The 12,696-nt window shown below is 32.2% G+C and overlaps 1 protein-coding gene across 6 annotated transcripts in view; it reads left to right on the plus strand.

Annotated features, from left to right (window-relative positions):
* Positions 1-12,696, plus strand: part of LOC117106767 (rap guanine nucleotide exchange factor 4-like) — a 73,589-nt gene that overhangs the window by 22,108 nt on the left and 38,785 nt on the right. For 5 of the 6 annotated variants that reach the window (XM_033248197.1, XM_033248198.1, XM_033248200.1 and 2 more), the window contains 2 exons: positions 7,385-7,463; positions 10,595-10,644. In XM_033248197.1, the coding sequence (XP_033104088.1) occupies positions 7,385-7,463; positions 10,595-10,644 (129 nt within the window). Of the gene's footprint in view, positions 1-5,314; positions 5,407-7,384; positions 7,464-10,594; positions 10,645-12,696 lie in introns of those variants that run through there. The other variant, XM_033248203.1, reaches the window with a different exon arrangement.

A 12,696-nucleotide genomic window follows, 5' to 3' on the forward strand; every position in this document is an offset into this window, starting at 1 on the left:
ACTGCGATGTTTGATGATAATATTGATGATGGCAGTGATGACTGCGATGTTTGATGATGGCAGTTATGGCTACGATGTTTAATGATGGTATTGATAATGGCAGTTGTGACTACGATGGTCGGTGAATGTTTGATTATGGCAGTGATGTGTGCTCATAATATTGATGAAGGAAGTAATGACTGCGATGTTTGATGATGGTATTGATGATGGCAGTGATGACTGCGATTGTTGGTGATGGCTGCAGTGTTCAAGCCTGTAGCTAGGGGATTTAAGGGGTTTGAAAGAACGCCTCTTTCCCCCCCCCCCTTTTCCAGAAAAGCCCTTATAATTATGAGTAAAAGGTGCCTTTTGCATGGAAGTTGTTGAACGTAACTCCAAACATTTGAAATTTAGCATTTTTTATGAATTGGAGTGTCATTTCTATACATTGAGGTGTTTTATTCTTACAATTGTCCTCATCCATGCTAGGAATGAAATGATTGTAGACTTAAGTGCGCTTTTGTGAAAGATTAGAAACCCCACCCCTTTATAAATCCTGCCTACGGGCTTGATGTGTGATGATAATTTTTATTATAATAGTGGTGGCTGCAATATTTGAAATATGGTACTATTAATGAAAATTAATTATGATCAAAGGTGGTGATTGATCACGAGTATGTTATAAAATTATGTGATGATGAATATGTTACAAAAAAAAAATGTTTTTTATCCATTTAAAGTACAATTAATGTAAGAAAAAGGTAATAATGTTATCCAGTTCACCATTGCTTAGTTCATACCAAGTACTCAATTTGACATGCTGATGCCCAGGTTACACTCACCTGTCCAAGTGCTTAACAAATCAGACATTGTATAGTCATATGACTCAGAACTACCAACCACAGATATTCTTACTATTAGCGATTATTTTTTTCCTGTCATTTTGTGATAAATGCGCAGGACGATAGTGGTTTATTTTCATCTAATTGCTCGACACCTTGATAGAATTGTTTGGAAAATCTATGTATAATCTGAATGCACTTGATGATAGTTAGCTAAGGTCACAATGGTGAAAGGAAATGGGGCAATTTGCAGCATCTATTCTCCAGTTTATTTTTATCCGGTAATTTGGATTGTGTGTTGTAAAAAGAATTCTGTGCCTATTTATTATCTTGAGATACATTGCCAGCTCTTATAATATATCGTTGACATATGTCTCTTATAGTTTTCATGTTTACTGGCTGGCAATTTATCTTACTCTCTTTTTTCTATTGGCAGATTTTGTCTCAACTTTGTGACTCGATAATTCAAATCCTGTTTTTCTATCATCGATAGTGTGCAGAACCTCTTTTGAGTAAAGTCGTACATGTTTGTGATTATTTGAGGTTTTGTTTGGAATTCTTTACTGGCTAATTGTACCACTTAAATTGAATTTCTAAAAATTCTAATTTTTATTTAGTTCCCATTAAACGTCAAAAGTAGGTGCGTATGGAATGCAGGAAATTTGCGAATTTGTCGCTCTATAAATTGACATGATTGATAGTTATTTATTACAAAAGAGAATAAGAATTGCATTTGTTAAAGTGGACACACACTGCATTAATCTTCGTTCTCTGAGCGCTTGACGATACGATACCATCTGAGGACTATCAATAGCAGTCTGAGTGATCGTCATTAATAACGATCAGTTGCACCTCGTTGCATTGTGTTCTTTATAGAATTATGTCAGCGAAGACTGACGGTGCAATGCGTTCCACAAAGAAAGATAATGTCTTCATATTGAATAAGTATGTAAATTAAGGAGTTCTTCCTATCCATTGATTCACATATTTACCTGATTTACTGTACTGATGGAAATGGTGATATGGTCTTAGTAAAATAGTTAGATCAAATTAGTCTAAATAAAAGAACTAATTATGATGAGATTGAGCAAAGTGGTGTCCATCAGATATACATTTAATTGATTAATATTTTACAATTATTATAAATTGTTCCTTGCAAGGTGTATACCAAGTGATCATAAATTGAACATCAAACCTTAACACAGCAATGAATCACCCAATAATTAATCATTTTTTTCATGAACAAGAAGGACAATACTTTAATTAATTTTATTGGCTTTCATGGGGTGATGTTATTTTACACACCACATTTTGTCCTTTTAATGCTTGTGGCAAATATAAAAATCCTGTATTGTACATCGTTGATTGGGTGTGATACTGTGTGTCACCAATTGATCAATAGAATATTTAGAAAAAAGAGTAAACTTTGTTTTTTTTACATATAGTATTATTGCTAACATTTTTTTAATATTCAGTGTGAAATATAAGTGCTGTTCATATTCAAGGATAGAAGTCATTTTAAATTAAAAAATTCTCCGAAATATTTTTAATTTAAAATTAAATTGCTTTTATTAATTTACATATTTGAAAATGTCAAAAAGCACTATTTTAAGTTACATGCTATGCATTATACAACTGCATACATTTTTTGTGTACAACTTGGTTTATTAAATATTTGGTATTATGAAGAACTGTACAGATCAAAGGCGAAAAATCAATTGAGCGTGTAGGTTGTTGTATCAGCGTGTCTTGTTGATATTGATTGCAAAGTCTTCCCCATTCCACCAATGCATCGTAATTAAAATGCTATTCTCTTGTTTCAATCGTAAGGGCTTTGTGTTCTCCACATGGACCATCATCATGAGCTGCATCATATATGGAGATATGTATTTCTAATATCTAAAAATGCAGATTGATATTATGTAATATTTAAAATAGCAGTTAGAATATTAGATGAACAAAAAGACAAAACTGATAATAATTTACATTAATAGAGTGAATGCCCAATTGAGTGAAAACTCTGGATAAAGCAACTCGACAAATTAGCAATTATATGAAAGTTGGTTAAGCAAATTGATAATTATACCAAATTCTGTATGGTTGATAAACCATATTGATTGTGTGAGGTGGTATGTACCTAATAGTTAGTATCATGCGGTTTCATTTATTCATTTTTTATTTTGAAATGCACTTTTAATAATTGTTAGTCTTAATTTTTTTTTTGCCATTGTGGCACTGCAAACATATTGGTAAAATAAATAAAATTCAAAATATATATTATTATTTTGAATTACATTTATTTTACCAATAAGTTTGAGGTGCCAGAATGACAAAACAAATTCAGACTATTGGTGTATCAAAAAAGGCATTTTCCATTATACTTTCAATAATATCTACTAGAGTTTCCATAAGTATAAAACTATTTTAGAATTGAATAATTAAGAGTAAAATGTTGTGGAGATGAAATTAAATACATAGGTTTAGAATTTTAAAATATGGTTGATCTAATATGTATTCTTTTACTTTGGGGAATTTTTCATTCAGGTAACTAGTAAAGTATTGTAATTGATGTGTGCAGAACAGTACATCTATTATGCTAACTTAGTAAATGTGCCGCTATATCACTGCCAGTCTTTGTTATTTGATTAATAAAAGAAAATAATTTATTTAAAAATGAGTTTTATCATGTTATAAATATTATTTATGAAAACCAATTCTTTTTAATATTTTTGTAATGTGTTTAAAATTGCAAAAGCATATAAAACATTTTGTCATGACCCATATTATAATTGTTTTAATTCACCTCAATGACATTCAGATAATATAAATAAAGGCATCTATCTGACTTAATAAAACAATTTCTGAAGATGAAATTCAATGTCCATCTATTCTCTTAGGAGCTGCAAGTTACTGTGCAGCTCAAAACCTTTACACTGTCCTCATGGGGACTTATCTGGTGAAGTAATTAACCCAGAAAAGTTGTTGAAATCTTCTGTGTAACAATAGAGGCCATCATTTGATCCATTAGTAGAATTTAAGAAGCAATTTGATACTTCCAACAAGGTACTGTAAAGGATAAAATGAACAAGAAGCAGTAATTCAGATAATACTTATCAAGTTAAGGGGTAGAATGGAAAAGAAACAAATATTAATTTCAGCAAGTTAAAGGGTAGAATAAAAAAAAGCAGTACTGTACTTTTAAATACTTTAGCAAATTATGTTTTTTACATGAAATTGGCAAATTTGACAGCCTTTTGTATTCAAAGACTAATTAATTTTTTTTTAAACAATATAGTTTAATAATAATAATGTGCAAAATGATAATGACTTTGTGTAAAGCATTGTGTACTTCTCTGATGTGCCCACATAAAAACAAAGGAGATTACAACTAATTCCTCCATGGTACAACTATGAGTAGTTTTTGTCAATTTCAACATAAATATGATAAAAGTGGTAATGAAGTCGTGTTAGTCTAAACAATATACAAAGAAAATTAAAAGGGAGCACTCTGAGACTAACTTAAATGTTATTTATTCAACACGAGCTTTTGCTGGCAATCAATGCCAGCTTCATCAGGTAACATAAATATGGTATTTCATTTAGTTTTACTTTTTATTTGGAATCACTTTTATTTACAGTGGCACACATCCAAAATGATGGTGCAGCCAAAGGAAAAATTAACAGTAAATTGAAAAAAAAAGGGAAAAAAAATTACTTACAGAATCATTACAGAACCAAAGGTTTGGTATGTAAAGCAAAAGGATGTTTCATTATATACAAATTCATTAAAAATATTATAACAATAATAAAATAATTTAAACGCTTACACTTTAAGTGCAATGCCCACTTTGTTAGTAATCTCTCCGTCAACAAATCAGGAACTAGCTCTCTGATTCGTGCACATGCTCAGTTAACTTTATGTCACCCATTTTTTCTGATGTTAGATTAAGATAAGGTGGATAAATAATACAATACATAGTTGTTATGCTCGCACATATAGTTCTAATCCTTTATTCAGAATATTTAAAGAAAATAGTACAAGTGAAAAAAATTGCCTTGAAACATGGCCTTATTTTAATTTCATGTAGCATATTTTAGGAGACTTTATCAAGTATGCGGCCATGGAGTCTCATTTTATCAATTATTCATGAAATACACTTGCGTACATGTAAAACATTCTGTTAAGTTGAGAGTTTTATTTATATTGCTTTGCCAGAAATAGAATTCGTTACGATAAATTTTTAATGTGAAGTTTCTATGTGAAATAGAATCAGTACATATCATTGGTAGTTGCTTTACCCATCGTGAACATCAAATATGGATGGATTACAAACCTCTGAATTTGTCCCGAAGCCTGTCGGTTAGATCACAACGGTCATAAACCGTTTGTCACCGCGCGCTAACTAAATCCATTTAAATCATAGCAGTTTAGAATTTGATGGATTTATTTGATTTTGTGTGATAATTCTAGCTGTGTAAAGTGCTCACGGCTATTGTACATCGAGCATTGTCTGCTTGGCAACTCATCATTGTATTTGCTTGTGTAATTTCATATCTTTTTCTGTCGTGGTCCTTCTTAACAGAGGTAGGATTTATATTGATATTTCATTTTTAGTATCAACTATGGTATGTTTCTTAATAGTCACATCCAATGTGGTTTCTTGAATGTTTTGCCTACAATGCGAGGCGTATCATCTATCATTACTATTGGGTTAACACTTTACGCTGAGTTAATGAGATGATATTGATCGCCTGAAAGTGGGAAGCATGTACAGAAATATTAATTTATATAATTGTATTATATACAACCCCTCTCTTATACCAGTAAGTGTTGTACCTTGATAATAATGTGAAAATAATTTTGGAGCATTACAAGTCATAGTTTCTCAAATCTCTCTTTATTTTGCAACAGATTTGATGTTCCATTTTTATTGTTTTTAATCCAGTGTGAAAAATCAATGTTCATGATTTATATTTTATGTTTAAACATTGGTTTTGTCAACTAACATTTGTGGCATAGACAAACCAAACCAGTCAATCATCGAAAATCCTGTTTCAGAGATACAGTATTGGCCAAAACATGCTGAAGTGTCAAATTTTTAAAAAATCTATTTTATCGCACTAAACTTACCTTTGTGTATCCATACAGATGCTGTTATTTTCCCCATTTTCAATGTTAAAACCACAATTTATAATGATGGTGATAGTTTCTGCCTGAGAAATGCCCTAAATCATAAACTTGGAAGGCTGATTTTTCAAATATTGTTCTGCTTACAGAACAGCTGTATGTTTGAACGCTTGTAACTTCTTAAGGAAATGTCAAGTTTAAATGATTCTTTTACCATTTTATAGCACTTATTTTACTGTTGAACACTGTATTAATAACTAAAAATTAAATTTTGCGACAAGTGACTGGTTTGGCTTGTCTTTGCCACAATTCTGGACTCGCCAAAGTACAGTATTCAATTCTGTTTGTCATCAATGAGATTTCATTTACTAGATTTTAAAACAATTTTGTGTATCTCTTATTGTATATCAGTAATTATGAACTTTAGCTTTTGTATGGGGCATTCTGTATGAAGAGTGTTTATATATACATTGTTAAAGATCAATACTTAAAATTTGTTTTTGTTTTTCGTCATCTTTGTTTATAATTTTATTATTTGTCAAAATATATATATTAGTCAATCTGTAAAGCATCTAAAAATAATGTAACAATAAATGTTTATTTACTTATTAATATCATTCAGATCTAAAGAGGTTTATATAGGCCTATATTATATACATTTACTTAATAGAGTAAGTTTTGCTTAAATAAAGTCTTAATTTCTAGTTAAGTTACTTCTGTTTTTTTGGCATATTGACGGTAAGAGAAGCAGGAATAGGCAAATGGGTAACATACCTGTTTGAGCAAGTGATGAGAATATCAGAAAGGAAGCATGAATTGCTGATGGCAACGTGTGGATAGCCACGATTGCCCACCTCATAACATGACATGGATTGATATGACAGTCACAGCTTCTTAGTATACCTGAAGAAGTATCATAAATAAGAATCATAAAGTAGTACTATAATTAATATAATTTTTACAAATACATGTTTTTTACAGTATTATTCATTCCAGAAGTGTTCATTTATTTTTATCCAACTTTGCTTTGGGGATTAAAATCAATCTTTTCTTTTCTGTATATCTGTCAAGTTCATAATCTGTTTTTCCTCTAGATGTCATTAATTGTGAATGAAGCAATTTCCTCATGTGCCCTTAACATCTGCTCACAATCTGCTCCCCTTTTTATTGCTTTTTTATTTTTTTTTGACGCAAGTAGACGCAAGTTTTCTGTAATCGATATCATTACATGCATTTATGCAAACTGTATGTGCCATTGCAAGAAATCGTCAAACTTTTTCATGTGCGTTAAGTGGAGAGCAGACGAGTTGGCTTCCTCATTCTGATTGTTTTCCAATTGATGTGTATAATTCACTGTTACAAGAATTCTTAAAATAGAGTCATTTAGCTCCATTCTACTGTTATCACAACAACGCTTCCTTTTAATGTTTTGCAGAGGAATAAACAGTTGATGGAAGGTCTGCTTACACCGTGTCCGCTTCCGATATCTATATCCGATCTTTCGGCCGATGGAGGTAAGCACTGTATTTTTATGCATTATGTTACCGTGCATCAGTTTATTGTGAGTATACATTTTCTGTTGCTATGGTAGTTACGTAGGTTGTTATATTTTCACATGATGTGGAACTTACCTTGCTGAGCTTTTCGGTAAAATGGTCCAGTATAATCTGTTGTTTAATCTATGATATATGCGGGGATTAACACTTTACATTCGTGGTACGCTGCTGCATTTTATCTTCAGCACTGTGCTACACTATTCTACTGATTGTTTCAACTGCTGTTAAATTCTTTCCTGTTTCTTTAGTGATAAGCTATCATGTTATTACTATACAGTAATTATTCATTTTTAGTTGAGGGCCTCTTCTATTCAGCTTTGTGCTGTAAGAGTTACCTTCTTAAAATATAGTATAATAAATAAAATAATAATATATTTCAATTTGATGTCTGCATGGTGCACTACTGTTTAACTGCTGGTGCTTCCTCCTGCTTTTTTTTTTGTGTTAAAAATGTGTTGTAGGCCTGTCCTTGTCGGTACATGCTTCATCTTCTTCCAGTCTCAGCTTATAACCTTTAATTTTCAGTTTGGTATTTTTCACATGCACAGTAAACAGAAAGGCACATTTGCACATCAAAAGACTCTTTGGATAAGCTCAGCTTTTTCTGGAACATACGTACGTTTTACTTAGTAGTTCATTACATATTAAAGATTTACAACACCAAATTCATTCATTCATCAAAAAACATTTTGGAATAATCATTCATTTAATCATGAGTCCACCAAACTAGACCAATTAATACTCGTACTTAATACTACCAGTTATAACTACAATTGCTTATTGATGCACACTCCAGGTCATGCAGATTACGTCGTCCGATAGAGAGTATCATCTTGTCTGAATTACTATATTGTGATTCTATCAAGTGCTACAACATTTTTTCACAATGTTCATGTTGCTCCTTGTTATTTTTATTCTTAATTTTAAAGTCATATTTTGATATGACATTTTTTTTAGACTTGAAGTGTACAAAGTCTGACAGCTTGGGTAATGTGTCCCAGCCTATGCGTTCATAACTACTGCACCACAGAGGTGCATTTGTAGGGTGATACCATGAACCTGGCAACCCTCAAACTTCGGAAGACGCCAAAAGGATCTTAGCATATGTGACAAGGCTTTGCATAAAGGCAAACCAAAAGGGTCACATCTTCTAAAAATCAATTTTTGTTTATTAATACAGGGTGAAACAGTAAAATTAGAGCTGTAAAATGGTAAAAGAATCATTTTGTTATGAAGTATAGGAGTTTAAACATAATAGCTGTTTAAAGAACAGTATTTGTGAAATCAGCTTTTACAATTTCAGGCATTTTGCAGACAGAAACCATCACCAAATTGTTAAAATTGATGTTTTAACATTAAAAATTGGGAAAATAACATAGTATGCATGATGTATAGAGATATAAAGGTTAGTTTAGTACAATATAATAGTTTTGATCCCAGCATGTTTTGGCCATTTTCTCTGAAACATTATTTGCGAGGAGTGACTGGTTTGGCTTGTCTTCACAGTCCTCTCGCCACAATTTTTTTTAAAGAGTGGCGGAATTTCCGAAAATGTCGTCCACAAAATTTAAAAGGTGGCGCGAAAAATTTTAAAGGGTGGATACATTTTTGTTTGGACACGACGCGGCAAGATGACCCGTGTCTAATTCTAATTCTATGCAGATACTTATCAATGCCTGTTCCAATCTGGATGAGGGCAGGGGATGTAAGATGGACTACACCGGGGTAACCCCCTACTCGTCTCGAAAGATGTATTGGGTTCTTTATAGTGCACATGAGCCTGTTGTGTGCACAATTTAAATTCCATTTGCTCGATACCCTTAATTGTATTAATGCAAACAATAGCCATTCATCAAAACTAATACCTACCAGATTGAGTCTGTTATATTTATGCAAAGATGCATTTACTAAGTTTTGATGTGGATAAAGATTTGAACACTTTCCAGAAAAAAAAGCCTTCTATCTTGGTTATTAGTAATTATTATTAGTATTACGAAATCCCCTACTTTTTCCGAAGAGTGTACTGCATTCTTTAACGTGCACACGGGACCAGCGGCTTAAACGTCTCATCCGAAAGACGATGCGCTATTGTAACTTGTATTTCAGTCCTCAGCTGGTACAGTACACAAGAAGAGGCAGCGATAAGAATTGAACCAGGGAACTAGAGATATCCACGGTTCACCTCACACACAGTGGCTACCACTAGATTAGCCAACTAAGCTAAGCTGTTTTCTCTCACTTTGGTATTTATTTTTGTAATGTTTTGAATAAAATATATTAGTACATAGTTTTTTAGCATGGCGCTAACATCTTAAGCGTGGTGCAATCTTCGCTTATTTTGCTAAGCCTGGCGATCATTTCGTTTTTTTGCCCAAGCGTGGCTTAAGTATATCTGGCGAGACCCCTGCTTCACCACATGTGGTTTCTTTTTTTATTTGATCTTATTTGCACTACTGTTGAATGCTCATTGGCCCATTTGGATTGCTTTAATAGTGTTATGTTGCCTACATTTAATGCATGTGTATTGTCTACCTTTAGTAGCATTTTACATTGTCTTTACATTCCTTTGCACATTATTACAGCTTGTTCTTACTACTTGAGATTCCATCACTGATTAACATGAGATACAAAGCAAATCAAAGAACTAATAATAATGAAGATTGATTTCTGAAGTAAAAGTCAAGATAATATACTTGGTATTAAGAAACACCTCCGCAAAAAAAGTATTTATCATCCTTGAATAAAAGAGAATGAATTTTTGAATTACCTTTGTACATTTAACCTTCTCTTTTACTATTATTATTTATTTGGTTTAAAATGTTTCCTGTTTTTGCAACCTGCATTGTGATAAAATTATATGAACTGAACTGAACCGAATTTGTGTAAGGTGGCAAGGTTCTTCATTGTAGTAATTGCAATGCCAGGATTTCAGAAACACAGTTTAGTTGTAACTTGCATCATTCACTGCTAAGCTTCAAAGGAATCAAGTTGAACTTTAACTGAGACATAAAGGTTTTTATGGCCTACTGTTTTGAACAATGAATATTTACTTCTCTGTTTAAATTCTTGGTCTTTTCTTTAATTGGCAGATGCAACTATCCAGTGGTTATCTGGTCAAAACGCCACAAGAATGAATCAGGTAGGCCTATATCTTTTAAAATTTACATTAAAAATATAACGTATGTTGTGTCAACTGTTTGATCTAAATTTACACTGCAAAAGCTTTCGCATTTCCTTAAATTTTCAGTTTTCAAAACCATTTTTTTCCATTAACAATTTTGGAATTATTAGTTAATTTTCTAAAGTGTGTTTGGAAAGTCTTGGTGTTATCTTCATAATTCACACATGCAAAAGACTGATTAGCTATAGTCTGACTTACTTCTTTGGTCATTTAAAAAACTTATAGCATCCAGCATTTAGCAGGAAATTACTATTAAAATTACATTTTTTAGATTCACTTATATAGTACTATTAGTGCATTTTCTCATTTTGAAGCATGGTGAATGGAAGCCTTATGAATGACAGTTTTATGAATGTGCAGAGTAAACCATAGGTTTGTTTTAATAAAGGAAAGATATGCCTTGAAGCCAATTTATATGTGTACTTTGTGGGTTTTATAACAGGGACAATGCACATGTGAATTTAAATTATACCTGTATTTTTATACCTCAATGTTTATACAGTATTCTGTGCAAAGTATGCAAGTTTCATATAGGATATGTGTTTAGAGTCATTTGTAAATGAATGAGGTGATAGACGTCAATTGATTTAAGCTCAGATTCAATGGAATTTACCTAATGTTGCTGAAGCACTAATTAAAAGGCAAATGACCTTATTATTTGCTTTATTTTACCATAATGTAATGTGTAGTACAATACAATTCAGTCTTTATGACATTTGGTAATGTAAGTAACATATTATATTGTATGATTTATATTTGTAATAAATGTAGTATGTTAGTACATTTGAAGGCAGGAGCTTGTGGCTTGCTAGATGCCCATCTTCAAACCTCAAATCGCTTTTGTCAGTTCACAGTAGAACAAATAGTTTTCGGTCCACATTTGCAGTAGAGTAGATCATAGCTCTTGGTTCACTAAATTTTCAGTTTTCAAAACCATTTTTTTACATTAACAATTTTGGAATTATTAGTTAATTTTCTAAAGAGTGTTTGGAAAGTCTCAGTGTTATCTTCATAATTCACACATGCAAAAGACTGATTAGCTTAGTCTGACTTACCACAAAACAGCCTCTTTGGTCATTTAAAAAACTTATTGCATCCAGCATTTAGCAGGAAATTACTATTAAAATTACATTTTTTAGATTCACTTATATAGTACTATTAGTGCATTATCTCATTTTGAAGCATGGTGAATGGAAGCCTTATGAATGACAGTTTTATGAATGTGCAGAGTATACCATAGGTTTGTTTAATAAAGGAAAGATATGCCTTGAAGCCAAGTTTGTGTACTTTGTAGGTTTTGTAACAGGGACAATGCACATGTGAATATAAGTTATTCACCCAAGTTACTTTGTGGGTTTTATAACATGGACAATGCACATGTAAATGTAAGTTATCCACCCAAGTTACTTTGTGGGTTTTATAACAGGGACAATGCACATGTAAATTTAAGTTATCCACCCAAATCGCTTTTGTCAGTTCACAGTAGAACAAATAGCTTTCGGTCCACATTTGCAGTAGAGTAGATCATAGCTCTTCGTTCATGGTTAATGTACAACAGATCAAATAGTTGACTTTTTAAAGGAAAACATTTTTCAGTACATTTTGTAAAATGCTTTATTTCTGCCCCTCCAGGCCTACAATGTCAGCACATCACATTCACAGTGAACTGTAATTTCCTGTTTTCCTTCCAGTTTTTTTTTCACTCAGGCCTATTGCATTGATTCAACAATTTATTGTATAAAAGAACAGGGGTTGATTTGGGAGAGGGGGAACTGGGCTGGTCCCAGCCTCCCTTTTGGAAAGTCAAAAAAAAAAAAGGAAGAAAAAGAAATGATTGATCGGCCAAAACCCCTCAGATGTTATTCTCGTGCATCTAGAAAACAAAAATTTGTGGGGTATGCCCAGAGGCCCACAGACCCTTTTTATACCTCAATGTTTATACAGTATTCTGTGCAAAGTATGCAAGTTTCATATAGGATATGTGTTTAGAGTCATTTGTAAATGAATGAG

This window comes from Anneissia japonica, unplaced genomic scaffold (assembly GCF_011630105.1).
Source record: "Anneissia japonica isolate Jap-2015-1 unplaced genomic scaffold, ASM1163010v1 scaffold2471_len1564793_cov202, whole genome shotgun sequence".
Taxonomy (NCBI): Eukaryota; Metazoa; Echinodermata; class Crinoidea; order Comatulida; family Comatulidae; genus Anneissia; species Anneissia japonica.